The sequence below is a fragment of the Canariomyces notabilis genome (assembly GCF_033297395.1).
Source record: "Canariomyces notabilis strain CBS 508.74 unplaced genomic scaffold N656scaffold_28, whole genome shotgun sequence".
In the NCBI taxonomy this organism is placed as follows: domain Eukaryota; kingdom Fungi; phylum Ascomycota; class Sordariomycetes; order Sordariales; family Chaetomiaceae; genus Canariomyces; species Canariomyces notabilis.
In genome coordinates this window covers 143,426-159,714 of record NW_027041850.1, presented here as the reverse complement: position 1 = coordinate 159,714, position 16,289 = coordinate 143,426, and the positions used below count along the sequence as shown (strand labels likewise).

The following is a 16,289-nucleotide window of genomic DNA, read 5'->3' as shown; positions in this document are numbered from 1 at the left end:
TTCGCATTTCGCACTCGGATCCTCTCAGGCTTGCTCCATGCCAGTGGTTACCTAACGCCGGTATCGTCCGGAGGGCAACGAAACTCCGAACCCGTGGCGTCACAGTGCCACCGGGAATTATAGGCGGAATAGCCAGCCAGCTCATTGGCCATTGGATGCGTTCGGAATATGTCCGTCCTCGTGTCGTAACGGAGGGTTCCGGCCAGGGTGAATTATATAGCACCTGCGCGTCCAGTGAAATCTCGCCCTATCGTTTGCGATAGAGCCTATCGCAACAAATACCGTATGTGCATAAGGTAGGTGTGCTTAGCCACTGCATGCGGTACGTATGGCTATGCCTTCGAATCAAAGTGATTCATCTCATATGTGCGCGCGGGATTCGTCTGGTTCTTCCTAATCACGCTCCGGCCGACCGTTGATATCGATGATCGATCCCATGATTTGATGATTGCATACATGCACAAGGCGAAATTCGGTGTGTTACGCGGCTCTTGCATATTGCATTGCATTCCCGGACGGGATTCACAGCTTGCTGACGTTGCTTCCCACCGGGCGTCCAGGGAGTCCAACTCAAAGGTACTTGTACCTGAAATGAGATGTTAGATGGGTGGTCAGACGGAGGCTAACCTCAAACCCAGGGTTTATATCCCACGACCGTAAGGTCCAAACTCTAGAATCTGGACCACATCTGGCTGACAGGAGACTCCGTTCTTCTCGCAGTGTCCTAGGTCCTGACTCCACGACGTCGACCGAGACACCGTCAAGGGCGCTGTCAAGACTTCACAGTTCACTTGCTCAGCACAGCCGACCAGTCCTGCCGAGCCAGCGACTCCTCCACAGTCAACATCGGACAGTCGATGCCCGCCTGGAAACAGTCAGCAGCTGTATCTCACTAAACAGCCGATCCGCTCGCCAGGGGCAGGAACCATATACCCCAGACTATTACTAGTACATTGAACTCACCTCACGTAGATCCTCAGCCTTAACCAAATCCATCCCCCCATCATACCCCGGATCAGAGCTGTACTTGAACATCAACGCAACCTCCAGCCCACAATCCTTATCAGGCGTGTCGGCCACCATATCTTCAACACTGACCTCCCGGTAGCTGATACTAGCCCCCGTCACCCTGGCCCATGCCCTCGCAAAATCGCTCCAGCTGAGGTAGCTGCCAGCCATGTAGTGCTTGCCGGGCGGCATCTGGTGCACGGCATAAACAAAGTTGCCCGTGTCGGCGTTCACGTCCAGATGCGGGATGAGCTTGTCCGGGGACGTGGGGAAGCGCATCTCGAACGTGCCGTCGGGGAGCTGGTGTCTAGACAGTCAGTAACTCATCTCACGGTGGTTGACTCGCACAACTGGAAACGACTGACCTTCTTGAAGTACGAATCCGGCAAAATCCCATGACTCGTCGTGAAAAACCCCGTCTGGATGTACGACATCTTGGCCGCCAACGCCGGGTACGTAGCCACGACATAATCCGGGAAGATATCCGCCTTGGAATCGAAATGATACAAATCCTCAATCCTCCCATCACTGCACTTGCCGGCATGACTCAGCGTCGAGACCAAGAACCCATTCTCAGCCAACGAGTCCACCGCCACGGCCGCGGCAGCGTCAGCAATGTTCTTGCCCTGGCGGTACTCGACGTCGTACGCATACCGGCGGCACGTCACGCCAAGCTCCTTGGCCCTGGCCCGGCAGTCGGGCCGGAAGAAGGGCTCCCAGTACTGCGTCACGCTGAAGATGATGTAGGCCCCGGCAAATGCGGACTTGAGAGACTCGACGTCGTTGAGATCGGCCGCCACCATCTCGGCCCCAAGCCCCGCGAGTTCTTGCGAAGCTGGGGACGCGGGGTTGCGGGTCAGCCCGCGCACGGCGTACTGCGGGTCTTGGAGGAACCGCCGGGCTACTGATCCGCCTTGGTTTCCCGTTGCTCCGACTACCACGACGAGCTTCTTCTCGGTGCTTGTGTCATTGTTAGCTGACGACGCCATTGTAGGTGCTACTGCTGCTGCTGTTCCTGGTGCGTGATAGAGAGAGTAGTGTCTGAAACCTGCAGAGGGAACTCCAACCATTGGGCAGTAGCGATAAGCGCCTCATGTACGAGCAGGCAAAGATCAAGCGATTCTTTCATGGTGCCATCTTGGCTCCGTGTCTTGGCCGCCTTGCTATCTCTAGCTAGTGTCCTGCGGATGCCCCTCTTTCGCGTGCTGGGCATTCAATTCGCATTGGACATTCGTTGCGTGGTGGTTTCCAGGGTAGTGGATAGAAATGGGTACGGAGCTGTACCTGGTTGCCCGTGGTCTGGTGGATGGGGTGCATGTTCGACGTGGATAGCGCGTTGATGTGTCGAATGGTCGGGTGACACCATAGCATCATTGCAGTGACAACGGTCCGTATCTTAGGGATGAAAATGGTGCTCTTCCAACTGCTGATATCATATGATATAAATAGTGTGTAAACCAAACTCCTCATTGAAGCCCCAGCTGGGGTGCAACGGTCCATCTCTTGGACTTCCCAGCAGCACTGCTAATGTGTCAAGCGTGGGACGCCCGCGATCCATGTTCGCCTCAATGATCCCTACGCGACGAAACTGCCCCAGCTCCGGGTCGACCAGTTCCAACATCAAGGCGATCCACACTCCGGGCGTATACGGCGTCACGAAAACGGTACCAGGTGGTTTCTTATGTATGATGCTTGGTACGGTTACCTAGGGCACGTAGTAGAACAGCCTGTCCTCCAGTTCGGCTTCACCCAGAATATTGTCCAGTGCGATTGAAATGGCTTTCTTTTCAATAAGAGTCTGAAAATTTGTAACGTCTCGGGACAAGGCAATGCGAGAGATGAACTCGTTCGCGTCAGGGCGGTCGTTCTGGCCAGACTGCCTCATAACTGCAGCGTGGAGACTCCCGGTAACCTGGAGCTCTACTGCCGGGAAATCGCAAGGCCCGAAAATATCTTCGACTAATAGCTCGGTATCCGCCGTGGCCTCCGTCATCGACGTCTGGTCATGGGTTTGCCGGGCTTTGGTACAGACGAGTTGAACAAGAGGTTCTGCAGCAGGAGACTCTAGCTTCAATGGCCAGCGGATATGGCATTCACCGATGCCCAGGAGAAACTGGGAGCTCGATAGGGAAGGCTGGAGTCTCTGCTGACTAGTTCCGGCTCCGCCATGTACCAGGCAAGGTCAATTACCAGGTTCCTTGACCATACTCCGGCAACATACAGATCCCGAAGAAATGGGCTTAGACTCCGGGCTAAACCAGCGATGGCCACCAGCTTATCTGATTGCTTGGTGAGTCGGCATCTGGTGTAGATTTCGACCACACTGTGCCATAAGTCGTACAGCCGGCCAGCTTCGTTCGACTTCGACCCGGTCCTCTCATAGAGAGTACTATTCCCGGGACTATCGAGAGAGTGTATCAGCTCTTAGAGATCTTGGATGACGCCAGGTAGTAGATAATCTCCTGTACTCTGATCTATCGGTGGCAGCTTGGCTGGAAAGGATTCGGAAACCGTATTTTCGCAACACTCCCAGAAGACTTCGTGGCGACAGAAGTGGATAATCCTCGGGGCAAGGATTCGTTCTTGCAGTACCCAACCTCTCTTATTCAGGGGAGCATCCATAACCTCTTGAATCCAACTGTTCCCATTAATAAACAGATTGTAAGTCAGGTTGTGAATGATAGGAAAGCGGTTCTAGCTGAGCAGACGTTGCTGAACTGGACCAAAAAGCGTTGTGTCTCTCTCGAAAAAATGACCAACCGAGTCTGACCCCCAGTTGGCAGCTAGGTTGCAGAATGCATTTGCATACACCTTTTCCATGAGCGGGGCTTCTCGTCTCCAGTCCTGTCCGTTGTCGCCATCCTGGATTATGCAGAGCGAGTCGATCCAGATATACCGGATGCCTAGTCTTTGCGCAACAGTAATCGCATCCCGGAATGACATGGGAAGAGCAGACATGGGCATTCCCTGTTCGTAAGCTCCCAGATTTTGTACGGTAATCCGAGGAGTATGGGACAACCCCCACCGATGGCTCAAGGTGATGTATTTCTGTCCCGGAGACACTTTGCTGCCCTTTACAATTGAGAATCGGGGGTAAACGTCATTGTTCGAAGAGCGCGAGCAGCCAAGGTCGACAAGCCGGCTTGGATGCCACGGCGGCTTTGCCATGTTGCAAGCACGATGCTCGGTAGTGCATTCCTCCAGCCAGGCCCTGACGAGATCCCAAGTTTCCGAAGAGCCCGTATTTGTTGAAGTTGGAATCCTGCTCACAATCCTAGCGTGGTCTAGCACCAACTTATTAGCATAAGCAAGCTATGATAAGTGCTGGGAAAGTACTTACAACCCTTACTACCGACCTGGTGAAAGATTACGCGGAGGATGCCGGCTGTTGGCTATTGTAGCTTCTCGATGATCCGCAAACTAAAATCGGCATCGGCGTCAATGATGCCCGTTGGTACATTTCAACTCTATGTGCCGCATTCAGGTGGATAGATAGGCCGATTTCCCAGGGAGCTGCCCACTTCGTCATTTCTACATGAAATTCCGTGAAACTGGGCATTACGGCGGTGCCTGAGGGTTGCCCATCGGGCAAGCTTTCCAGTGATGGATCTTCATACATCGCCGCTACAGTTTTGCCATAGTAGCGCAAGGTTTCCTGTGTCTCGGGCGGGAGGCTCCGAAACGCCTGCCGGCAGATTATGCAACACTCGTCTACTGCTGCCACAAAGCTCGTAATCGATTTGTGATGGCTAATGCGGGTCTCATCGTGCCGGAATATGTGGTTGTTGAATATGTCTGAACAACATCCACAGAATGACATCCTGAAGACTTCAGAGACGATTGAAATGTTCGTTGCTGCAATCACAGTTGACTTCGACTTGGTGAGATCGGGGCAGCTCGAGGGCATGTATTAGAGGCAGTGCTGGTAATAAGTGCCTCCTTTACCGTGTTTGCGTGAAAGGGCAGAAAATGGGCATCTGGGGCTGTGCAACGCCATTGCATGCGTTCGGAATCGCTGCAGCCTTTGGGGGGGTTATGGGTGGCAGTCAACTGTCAAATCAGCTGCAGGCCAGCGAACCTCAGGACCAGGAAAGCCGCATGGCAATCGAGCACAGTGACGGCCCAGATTCGTGCCATCTTAGGTAGTTAACCGACATGCTTGATATCGGCTATGCGTTCAAGGGCTCAGGGCTAACGTTAGCTCTTGTCGTCGCTGTCTCTGCTTGGCGCGGCGTTCGCCATACTTGATGGGTGAACATCCGAGGAAAAGAAGGGTGTATCCATATTTCACATGTTTTGGGAAAGAAATGGCTTCTGTCAAGACGTGACGCCGAGATTTGTTGAAGCGAGTTTGGAACGGTGAGGGAAGGTGAGACGGCGAGGTGCTTAGTCAGCCCGGCCAAGTGGACCTGCCGAAGTTGAAATTCAACCTGGGAACGTTGGACGCTTTTTGACGGAGCTGCGCATCCGCACTCTTCCAAGTCAACAATGCCTCCCCGACTGCCACTGACCCTCGCGCCTCGATGCTGCGCTGCGGCAGTTGACGCGCCCTCAAAATCGACAAGCTTGGTGTCCCTTTTCGCCGCCCTCTCAATACAGACCCGCAGCGCATCCATTCTCGCGAGCCTCTCCAACAACAAAGGCGCCTACCATAAGCGCATTCGCGTGGGTCGCGGCCCATCTTCTGGCTATGGCAAGACGGCAGGGCGTGGTCACAAGGGCCAAAAGCAGCATGGCAAAGTCAAGCCGTGGTTCCAGGGTGGTCAAACACCATTGATCTTCAGCCGTGGGCGGATGGGCATGGAAAACCAGTATGATCTCCGAACGGCCGAATCTGTCTCTTTCTAACCCCTCGCCAGCCGCGCCCCCGAAATGATGGAGTTGAACATCGACCGCCTCCAGAAGTTCATCGACGCCGGCCGTCTTGACACGACGAAACAGATCACGCCCCGCGAGCTTGTCTTATCCGGTGCCGTGGGGAGGAACGTCAAAGACGGCATCAAGCTCCTTGCTCGCGGCGGGGAAGCGCTGAAAACTCCGGTTGATATCGTCGTATCTCGGGCATCCGCTGCGGCAATCAAGGCCGTTGAGTCGGCTGGCGGCAAGATCACGACCAGATACTACACCAAGAACGCCATAAAGCGACTGGTATACGGCAGCAGCGTTCACACCGATAAGCCGCTGCCAGTTGGACCCGAGCACGTCGACAATGTTTTGGAGCAGGCGAGGATTGCTAAGAAGCACTACTACCGCTTGCCTGACCCGACAAGCCGATGGAATATCGAATACTACAGGGATCCTGCGCACAGAGGCTACCTGAGCCACATGCTGAAGCCCGGCGAATCGCCCAGTCTGTACTTCAGGGTGCCGGGCGAAACGGTGGATGATAGCAAGTGGGCCGAGGCCCGGGAGAAGGCGCTGAAGGAGCAGGCTGACAGGTTATTCTAACGGTAGAATTGTATTCTCGCCTTCAGTCAATGTATTCTACGTTTTCGAGTTGTAGGGGGGTATTGTACAATACACTAACTCGCCGGTGTGGCTGATAAAATACGTCAAGCCTCAGGTGGCGGTAATCCACTGAGCGTCAGCGTTAGCTTAGGAGCCAGCCGTCGTAAGCTACCCCTGTCTCACTGCAGCTTATCTATCCCGCCTCCTCCAACCGCAGCAGTTCGTAACTCCATCAGTTCAGAGTTGGCATTGCTCCTGTGTTGACGCGTCGCTTCAATTTGAGGTGCTAAAGGCCGCTGCTGAATGCAATCGAATTGTTTGCCGATTGGATTTTCATCACAGGTTGATTGCATACCTGCTGCATTATTCCAACGCAGCGCTCTGGTCTAAGCGCCTGGTCCTGGATAATCACCTTGTCGCAACGACATCACTTGTTTTGCTACACTTTCGAACCGCGATTCCCCAGGCTACCACGACCGAGCCCCTTTCGCGCAGCATACCCAATCCCATATCAACATGTCTCTTTTTGGCAGTTCTCCGCCGGGCGAATCCCCAAGCCTGGAATCCAACAACTTTGGCAACAACAGCAGGTCGTCGCTGTTTGAAGACGAACCACCCATGACCAGATCAACAAGCACGGCACTGTTTGCCAATGACGATGCCGACTCAGACTCGCCGTGGGACATGCCAACACCCCGCAAGCAGCTCACCCGTGCTGACCTGGTGCGCAATCTGCTGCCTCCTTCCGAGGTGCCCGAGAGCTACATTGAGGCGTTCGACAAGGTCGTTGCCGAGGACGGCAGCGGAGGCCGTATTACGTCTGCCGGGGTGGCAAGAACCCTTGCTGCTGCCAGACTCAGCGCTGATGCCCAGGCACGCATCATGAACATCATTGCGCCTGGTGGTGGCGGCGGTGGAGAGGTCGCTCTGGACAGGAACCAATTCCATGTCTTGTTGGCATTGATTGGTCTGGCGCAGGAAGGCGAGGGTCTTAGCCTTGATGGTGTGGACGAGAGAAGACGGAGTGAGTCCCTGGCATGCTTTCTGCCTTGTTCTGCCGTTATGTACCACTCGATCCGAGGAGAGGTTTGCTTGCTCGTCAACCCATCTTCTTATCTTATCTGAGAGCTCTCCCTCAGCTGTTTGTTGTTCCTCGCCTTGCATGCTAGAGAGAGTGGGACCGGCCCGCAACAACAAGTGTGTTATCAATGCTAACCCCATCACGTCAATTCGCCAGATCTTCCCCGGCCCAACCTCCACGACCTTGTTGACAGCACGCCTGCATTACCGCAGCTTGACAGCCTGGCCGCGAAACCGCCCCAGCGGCCTGTGACACCCCCGAAACCCTCCCAACCGGCCTCCCACAAGCAGCAGCGCCGTCCCAAACAGCCGTCGATGGATTATCCTGAAGACCCTTGGAACGCGCCCGACTTGCACAAGAATCACAACCACGCGCCGGATCCATCCAGAGTGAATGGAAATGACACGGCTAGCTCAGCTGTGAATGCGAACAGGGGCCTGTACGGGACCAGTCCCCAGTCAACAATACCCCGCCGGACAACGTCAACATTCACCACAAATGCTCCTACGTCAGGGGCCGAACCAGTGGTGGGGGGAAACTCGAATGCATGGGGCTTCCAGGACGGCAACCCTTCGCCAGCTGGTGGGTTCAACGAACCATTGCCAAACCCTACAACTCCCTTCGGTGCGGGCAGGGGTGCGGGAGAGCCGGGTGGCGGTTCCCCTCCAGCCCCGGTCCCTGGAAGGACCATTGGGGGCGGGCGGGCAGGGCCCGCGGTGGAAGAGAACATTGTGGTGACCCTGATGCCGGAGAAGGAGGGCATGTTCTTGTTCCAACATCACAACTATGAGGTGACGAGTTCCAGGAGGGGCAGCAAAGTGATCCGTCGGTACAGCGACTTTGTGTGGCTGCTTGACTGCTTGCACAAGCGGTATCCATTCAGGGTGCTGCCGTTGTTACCGCCCAAAAGAGTTGCTGGTTAGTGCATACCCCGCCGGCTTTGAGGTCTTGCTGACCATGTTTGAAAGTTAACGGCAACCATCTGTCAAACGATGGGGCGTTCATTGAGAAACGCCGTCGCGGGCTGGCGAGGTTTCTCAATGCGCTCGTCCGTCATCCTGTGCTGAGCCAGGAGCAGCTAGTTGTCATGTTTTTGACTGTTCCAACTGTAAGTACTGAATCTACATTGCAAGTGCCACAACTAATATGTTCTCCCCCAGGAGCTCTCCGTATGGCGCAAGCAGGCAACCATCTCAGTGCAAGACGAATTCACAGGCCGATCCCTACCTCCCGGTCTCGAAGATTCACTCCCTCCAACGCTCGAAGAGCTCTTCAGCCGCACGCGCGCCGGCGTCCGGCGTAGCGCCGAATTGTACATCACCATTTGCAACGTCATGGACCGACTAGTCAAGAGATCAGAAGGCGTGGCCGCTGACCATGCGCGGATTGCGCTCTCACTAACATCCTTAACCGAAGTGAGCGCCGACACATATGCGACCGACACCAACGAGGTGCCGCTGCTCAACGACGGACTCCAAGCCATGAGCAGGCATCTCCGTACCTCACAGAGCCTGATGGAGGACGAAGCCCGCGCCTGGGACGAAGGGGTCCTTGAGGATCTCAAGCGCCAGCGGGATGCGCTTGTTAGTTTGCGAGACCTGTTTGACAGGAGAGAGCGGCTGGACAAGGATAATATTCCATCTCTGGAGCGGCGGATTGCGAGTAATGAGACAAAGCTGGCGGCTTTGCGGGCGAAACCGGAGGGTATGGTCAAACCCGGTGAGATCGAGAAGGTGGTGGAGGCGATCATCAAGGTGAGTTGCTCTGTAACTGGGTTTGACTGAGATGTGTTTGCGGACTGACTGACAATGCTGTAGGACAAGGAGTCGATTGTCAACCAGCACAACCGGTCTGTATTCGTTAAGGAATGCCTTCGTGACGAGCTTGTCTACTTCCAACATACTCAGTACAATGTCTCGAGATGGAACCAGGATTGGGCGCAGGAGCGAGTCAAGTACTCGGAGATGCTGGCTGAGAATTGGCGCCGTCTGCTGGACGATCTTGAAGGCATGCCCCTTGGCGACTAGTTCGCTGGAAGAATGGAGATCCTGTGGCCGGGGCAAGTTTTCTATGGAAAGCACGGGACAGTTCTGAAGCCTCGGGGGGTGACGAAGCGAGGGGGGAGGGGGCGTTTCCGTTGACAGCATGGTCTTCTGTATATGCCGTGGGGAATGCTAGTCCGGGAATATTTGGCGGAGCAGTCCATATGGTTCCGCGGCATCTATATCATGGGTATCATGAGCAGCGTTTGCGTGATCTTTCGACTGTAGGCGATGGAGGGCGGAAGGGGAGAGATAGGGGTTGCTACGATACCCAACTTATAGTCCCGCTTCTTCATCGAGTTCATGTAGTATCAAGTGCCACCTCTTATCCCATCCACATATACAGAGTAATCGTGATCGGTTTCCAACTTTATGTTTTAGGGGTGCGGCTTGGAGTTTGGCCTGCAGCCATCTCCCCGCGCCAAGACCAACCGGAATAGGATCGACCACTGGCCCACCGCCACTATAAGACGAAAGTGTGCGCCGCTTTGCAATCACGTTTTTCAGCCTTACCAGCCAGCCAGCCAGGTGTCCTACCCTCCTTTCATCAATGCCAAATTTGATGTTTTGAAGCCCAGTCATATATTCCAGCTCGAGTTGTCCCTCCCACCAAGAGGCTACCTAGAACGACGTTGCTAACCCATCAACCTCCGAGTTCAAACAGCCCCCAACGTCCGTCCTTCAACCCCGCCCCGAGTGAGTTGGAACCCGTCCAGGCCCGATCGCAAGACCGAACTTCTTCTTTCTGCCTGAACCTGCGAATTCTTGGCAAGACATCCGCATCCGCATCTGAATTAACGACACGATCACGCCCCGCGAACAAGTTACAACAGACGTGCTCGTGCTCGAAGCTGGACCTGGTACACCTTCCAACTGCTGGGTAGTATACTTTGGTCGTGTGTGACGAGACGGCGGATGCTGTTTGCGTTATCATTCCTCGATAACGATTGATACCCGGCGACGCAAACAACCTAATCGACTTGCAGCAGCTCGAGCCTCTCACACGAGCAACCGCCGCTCTCACTCATCAAAATGCCTCCGACTACTACCAGTTCAGCACAACGGAGGCTCGCGATACAGGACTTTGTAGCCGTCACACGGGAATCAAATGAGACTGCGCAGCAGGTGGTTCTTTTTCTTTTTCTTTTTCTTTTCTCTCCCCGCCCCCGCGATATCGCGCCGCATGGCCGATGGATGGGGTGCTCTTTCGGCCCGATATCCATCCTACCTATCCATGGACCCTCTCGAATCGCGATCCTTGTTTGACTTTTTGCATGAACCCGCTGCTGACAAGCTCTGGATTGAAAATGCGACACAGTACCTGAGAAATGCCAACTACGATGTCGCTGTGGCGGTCAACCAGTGAGTTTTTTTTCCTGATTTCAAGCTGCCTGCTTTGTACAGTGTCCTGTCCTGTCCTGTCCTGGCCCCCCTCGCTCGCATTGTCTCGCTCCGCTGCGTACGGCGCGACAATACGGGTGGCTCCCTACCTGGGACACGGCTAGGGTAGTAGAAGCATTCTGGAAGACAAGATCGGCATTGCGACACCATGTCTCATACGGCGTCCCGGGGGAACTAAACGTTTCTTTCGTTTCTGCCCGTGTCGGTCTTTCTTCTGCTTCCAGTGCCTTTCCTTTGCACCGCTGTGCCTCGGCGAGAGATCATTGTTTCGTTCAGAAACCACAACTCAGGCTGTCGTCGGGTGCATTCACAAACTTTCACAAAGGCGGCATCTCCCAGTGGAGCCCAGTCCACCTGTGTTTCCGCAGTCCGAGATCTGTATGCTCGTCTGGACGTCTCCTTCCCGGGTGTAATCCATTCGCCCCTTCTTTCATGTATTATTACCCCTTGTCTTGACCCCGGCATGACCGCCAAAACCGCGATCGATCCTTCCGCGATGCTCCAGCGTTTCTTCAGTTCCTGCTTCCAAAAAAGACCAGAGCGCCTGCCGTCAAAGTCGCCCCACATTGAAGGTGCGACCGAGACCGATGGTAGCTACGTAACCCTTCAGCCCCCCCAAACATCATCGCACCAACCCCTCCAGTCCCCACAAGACCGCACCAAGAGATTGCCCAGGGAAGAAGGGGAAGGGGAAAACGCGGCTACGGGTACACAAGCCGCGCAGTGGTCGTCGTCCATTGCTGAGGAGGATCCGACCATGCCGAGAGCGGCCAAGCAAAAGTCGGCAGCCAAGCCGGCATCCAAAAAGCCGTACCAACGAGCCGAACCCTCTTCGGGGTCCGACCACAAGTCGGTTCTTGTTTACATTATACTGCATCGTTCGTGTTTGCAAACTCAAGACTGGGAACTGACAATGTGGTCTCGGGCAGATATTTCTCGAGCAAAGGGAGGCCGGGCAATGACTCGGGCAAAAAGTCCAAGTCCAAGGCGTCGGAAGACGACAAGTCGGCTGAAGAGCTTGAAAAGGCCCTGAACGAGATGTTTGATGGTCTTCTCAGCGGTACGTCCAAAAAGCTGTTTTACCATGGCATAGAGGAGCAGAGGCTCACTCCGGATAGAGGATGATGTGGCCACCGATCCGTCCCGAAACACCCTCGGCGTGGAGTCCGCCGTAGGATATATCAGCAGCGTGGCGAACCCCGAGGACTACTCCATGTTTGTCGTACTCGACATTGTGCAGGCCGAGACGATGGGGCAGATATCACGAACCGGCTTTGTAAAAGGGTGGTCCCAACAAAAAGTCGCCGCGAACCCAAAATCCCACAAGGCACACGTGCAACGACTCTGTAAGCAAGTGGTCACCGATCCGGCCTACTTCAAGAAGCTCTACGACCTCGCATTCCGCATCGGCAAGGAACCCCAGCAGAGGGCGTTGGATATGGAATCGGCCATTACCTTTTGGGGCGTGCTGTTTGAGCCGACAATGCATTCCTGGCGGTCCCCCAAGGTCAACTGGCTCGAGGCATGGAGCGGGTTCCTGAGGGGCAAGTTTTACGTCGAGAACGGCAACAGCAGCAGGTGGACGCGGACTGTTAGCAGGGATCTGTGGACCCAGACTGCCGCGTTTGCTGCCAGGACGATGGAGGACGAATCGCTGGGGTTTTGGTCCGAGGAGCAGGCCTGGCCGGGGCTTATTGATGAGTTTGTGGTTTGGTGTCGGGAGAAGGGGATTGTGCCGGGTAAGAAGGAGAAGGGTATGGAGGTGGACGATTAGACTGCTTCAGGGATGGGCTATGGAGCTATCCGAGAAGGAGGGAGGGGAAGCAAGACGGGTTTGTGGCTTTTTTGCTGCCTTGGGAGACGAATTTGGTATCCAGCATGGCCCCGGCATACAGGGAGTACGCATCAGCAGCGGTCGGTCGGTCGGGTATGGAGCTTGCATCTTAGCTTGCTACTGCATACGCTAGACGAAGAGAAAATATGGACCTTTTTCTTCGGAGTCTGATGGCCGTTGGCCGCTTGTAACCCTGAGCTTCCAGCCGCTGTTGGAAGGACATCACAGGGGAATGCGTTGTTGCTTTCAGGGACGCCGGCTGGTGTAAGCACACAAACGATGGGATGGTAGTAGTGCCACGTTACATGACATGCCAGGAGCCCGTCTGATCCAGTAGTCATCTCGGGACGAGGGTTTCTTCTGCCGCCCCGAGGCCAAGGGGACCGAGAAAACCCTGACCGTGAAGCTGGCCTGAAGACCAAGTGCCACCGAGAGATTGGACCGACCCAGGGGTTGAAAAAGAGAAATAATGCATGACCCTAATATCGTGTGTGTTTGCCCCAACGGTGCTTGTCTATGACCCAAGAGCCACCTTCCTGCGCCCGAAAGCAAGAATATAGTACATATCGTACAGTACTGCTTCCCCCTGAGGGGACTCGGTCGAGTGTGGGAGTCCATTCGCCCAGCCGCCAGCGTCCCATCGGAACTGGCCAGGCAAATCCCCGTCCAAAGCTGAAGTTCTCTGGGGTCCGTGAAAACCGGCTGAGCAGCATTCCCACCATCCGCCTGCCCAAGCGGTCCAACCAAGGGCCTGTGTGTTGGGAGAGGCAACGCTGGGTTTGGTTACCATTCTCTTCCGGAACCCACTCGCCTCGTGTCCATGTTCATGTTTCGAAACACCGCACCCCATCCACCGCTCCAAAAGCACACCCCATCCCCGGTAGGTAGGTAGCGTAGCATGCCTATCCACCGCAACCCCAACCCATATATACCCATACCCACAGTCAAGTACCTCAGAAATCACTCCATATTCCTCCACTGGATCTTCCCAAACTTGCTCAGCGTCTCGAGCTTGCCGTCGCCCAGTTTCACCCCCCCCGAACGGATAACGCGCGGGTCGACGCGCATGGTGCGCGTCACGGCCTCGTGGGTCGCCGTGCTGGCGTCGTAGCGCATGACAAAGTAGTGCCCCCGGCGGTACCGGATCTGGTTGAGCCCGACGGGCCGCGGCAGCAGGAATACCCCCCAGTTGGCAATGTCGCGGATCACGCCGCCCTCGCGGAGGATTCGTTGGCCGGCGGTCAGGACGACTCTGTTTGGGTTTTTGGTGTTAGCAGGGTTGAGATTGGATTTGAGTGTCTATACAACACCGGCCCCGGCTAGATGTTCTCGAGATGGTGAGGAGGGGAGCCATCTCGCCATCACCCGGGAGTTTTTTTCTAATGGGGAGGCCTGTGGAAAGGTGGGGATTTGGTGAGGAGGGAACGGGAGATGGAATTGGAATGGCATGGCATGGCATGGCATGGCATGAAAACGCACTCTTTCACTTCGGCAAGGTTGCCTGGGCGGACCTGTTGTGGTTTTGCATCTGTCAGTGTTTTTGTGTTTTGCGAGTGAGGATGGTTATAAGTGAGCACTCACAATGCCAATTATTTCGTATAACATGCTGACGGTCGGCGGAGATAGAGGCGCTGCCGGGTTGTGTAGAGGTTGATGCCTTGCTGCGGTTCCCCGAACAACTCTCCAGCGCAATCGCAATCGCAATCGGCAAGTCGATTTGGTTGTCTGGAATTTCGGTGTCGCTCACTTACATAATCCGCGCTGCCGGTCCATTTGACTGGTCGGCGTGGTATGCCGAACTTTGATTGGCTGCTAAACTACACTCGGCTCCAAACCTTTTCCGCGTACTCCTTAAGTTCTGGAACGTTCAAAACGAAATCGCCCTCCCCAGGGCCCGGCCCTCTAAGAAAGAGAAGTCGGAATAATAGAATCAATGGGGCTCCAGTGATATCGTAAGATACTGGATCGGTAGCCGTATTTCGTATAATTGTGATGGTTTGTCTGAGTACTGGCTGTAGTAGGTGCAGACTGGAGTGTCTTGTCGTGGTCGCTCCCGGACGAACTGGGGCCTCTTCTTCCCACTTCTCCAAAACGATTTGGCTGCTGTCACCGTCAAATTTGGCGAGGAGTACCATCTTAACCTGGTGGTTCGACATGGAAAACCACCGCCGCATGTCTAGACGCAATTGCTGTATTGTCTCAGACACTCCTGCCTCGACAACAAGGATCGGCCAAGCGGATTTAGCACCTCGTTTGGGCGTCGGGCCACCGGTTGAATCGCCCTCTTTGCACCTCCATCCAGAATGATCCTGTGCTGAAAGTGTTTCACTGGCGAGACTTATCCAACTCCTCAAACCCATATCGCGAACCTTCCAGAGAAACTCGGTATATAATGCTGCGTGGAGTTGCTCATGAATGCCGGTTGGGATCGCGATAATGAGGATCCCGGAACCTACTGTCGTAATGACGGAAGCGGAACCTGCGGCGTTGCTCTTCTCGGGTCTTGTCGAATTCGGTGAAACGATTGAGGGATACATCTGAATAGTTAGTACATTATATAGAAATAGTACCGTGATACTGTACTTGTGACGGTAAGCGAGTCCCTGCCCGCCCTGATAGTGCCATCAATCACTTTCAACAGATCTTCCACGTTGGTAAATGGAACCGTGTCGGAATCGTCACTTTGCTTCGATTCTACCGAAGCAGGCATGGTAGAGGCCGATACCGACGTAGATGCAGCGGATGGAGACACTGCCGCTGGCGGCCTCGATGTAGTTAACTCTATAGCTATTCGTTGTTGGAGTTAGGGAAGCTATTGGAGGGGTACCACAGTACAGGGTGCCCAAGCTCGTTGAAGACGGCGGGGTCGTGAAAGAAGAGGGGTTGTACTTCGTATTCATTATAAGTGTTGGAGGTTGTAAGGAGGGCTCAAAAGTCTAGCCCAGTCACCTCCTAGCAGTAATCCAATATATAGAAGATAGATCAGGTAGTTATAGGTGTTGCCCTAGATTCCTCCTTCCACTTGACAGTCCGCACTCGCCAAAATCGGCAGTCCAGGCAGCGAACAGACACTTGCGGCGACAACTTGCGGTGGACCGGTGGTTGAGTTATTGGCGGCATATGCCGATATTCTGCCGCGCTGCAGCGGTGGGGCTACCCTACACCGCCTTCCATGTTTGGATTACGTACCTCTGGAGTCTGGTATCACCATGACCCCTTGAATGCTCAGCAGTAAGGGAAGTGCTCTTTACCTGAACAATGATCTTGCATTGGACACCGTCTACTCTGTATGTACAAGTAAACAAGTTTATAAATGTGACTTGCAGCAAAGTACACAATGGGCGGTATATCAGTTCAGCTGGTATCTATAATACCGGTCCTGTATATACAGTACAATACAGCTGTGATGTCGAGATGCCCACACCTATTCCCAAGGCACACTTTCCTTGATCATCACAACCGCATCACATCACCA

The 16,289-nt window shown here is 54.6% G+C and overlaps 8 protein-coding genes across 8 annotated transcripts; 4 read left to right on the top strand and 4 right to left on the bottom strand.

Moving 5' to 3' along the window:
* Window positions 1-637: 637 nt before the first annotated feature.
* On the bottom strand, window positions 638-2,422 carry N656DRAFT_783578 (NAD(P)-binding protein). Its single transcript, XM_064815982.1, has 4 exons — window positions 1,374-2,422; window positions 964-1,308; window positions 721-865; window positions 638-656 (listed from the first exon to the last, which is right to left on the bottom strand). The coding sequence occupies exons 1-3, from the start codon at window positions 1,995-1,997 to the stop codon at window positions 788-790; spliced, it is 1,047 nt and encodes a 348-aa protein (XP_064666498.1). The 5' UTR covers window positions 1,998-2,422; the 3' UTR covers window positions 638-656; window positions 721-787.
* Window positions 2,423-3,078: 656 nt separating this feature from the next.
* N656DRAFT_717013 (HET-domain-containing protein) lies at window positions 3,079-4,212 on the bottom strand (the record flags this gene model as incomplete). Its single annotated transcript, XM_064812177.1, has 3 exons — window positions 3,079-3,429; window positions 3,451-3,702; window positions 3,727-4,212. Coding segments are annotated over 3 exons (1,089 nt in total), but the record flags the coding sequence as incomplete, so codon positions are not given.
* Window positions 4,213-5,496: 1,284 nt separating this feature from the next.
* Window positions 5,497-6,456, top strand: N656DRAFT_771392 (ribosomal protein L15; the record flags this gene model as incomplete). The annotated part of the gene is made up of 2 exons (XM_064813856.1): window positions 5,497-5,819; window positions 5,868-6,456. 2 exons carry the CDS (start codon window positions 5,497-5,499, stop codon window positions 6,454-6,456), a joined length of 912 nt encoding a protein of 303 aa, XP_064666496.1.
* Window positions 6,457-6,652: 196 nt separating this feature from the next.
* N656DRAFT_364718 (uncharacterized protein) lies at window positions 6,653-9,710 on the top strand. The gene is made up of 5 exons (XM_064809395.1): window positions 6,653-7,480; window positions 7,682-8,455; window positions 8,506-8,645; window positions 8,698-9,291; window positions 9,355-9,710. The coding sequence occupies exons 1-5, from the start codon at window positions 6,973-6,975 to the stop codon at window positions 9,562-9,564; spliced, it is 2,226 nt and encodes a 741-aa protein (XP_064666495.1). The 5' UTR covers window positions 6,653-6,972; the 3' UTR covers window positions 9,565-9,710.
* An 886-nt stretch (window positions 9,711-10,596) lies between these two features.
* On the top strand, window positions 10,597-11,029 carry N656DRAFT_783574 (uncharacterized protein). Its single transcript, XM_064815981.1, has one exon. The coding sequence runs from the start codon at window positions 10,688-10,690 to the stop codon at window positions 10,943-10,945; it is 258 nt and encodes an 85-aa protein (XP_064666494.1). The 5' UTR covers window positions 10,597-10,687; the 3' UTR covers window positions 10,946-11,029.
* Window positions 11,030-12,133: 1,104 nt separating this feature from the next.
* Window positions 12,134-12,754, top strand: N656DRAFT_716869 (defective in cullin neddylation protein; the record flags this gene model as incomplete). The annotated part of the gene is made up of 1 exon (XM_064812164.1): window positions 12,134-12,754. A coding segment is annotated over one exon (621 nt), but the record flags the coding sequence as incomplete, so codon positions are not given.
* A 1,020-nt stretch (window positions 12,755-13,774) lies between these two features.
* Window positions 13,775-14,419, bottom strand: N656DRAFT_717067 (ribosomal protein S6; the record flags this gene model as incomplete). The annotated part of the gene is made up of 3 exons (XM_064812178.1): window positions 13,775-14,066; window positions 14,294-14,325; window positions 14,396-14,419. 3 exons carry the CDS (start codon window positions 14,417-14,419, stop codon window positions 13,775-13,777), a joined length of 348 nt encoding a protein of 115 aa, XP_064666492.1.
* A 212-nt stretch (window positions 14,420-14,631) lies between these two features.
* N656DRAFT_792171 (uncharacterized protein) lies at window positions 14,632-15,524 on the bottom strand (the record flags this gene model as incomplete). Its single annotated transcript, XM_064817050.1, has 4 exons — window positions 14,632-14,826; window positions 14,878-15,209; window positions 15,271-15,351; window positions 15,398-15,524. The coding sequence occupies 4 exons, from the start codon at window positions 15,522-15,524 to the stop codon at window positions 14,632-14,634; spliced, it is 735 nt and encodes a 244-aa protein (XP_064666491.1).
* Window positions 15,525-16,289: the final 765 nt, after the last annotated feature.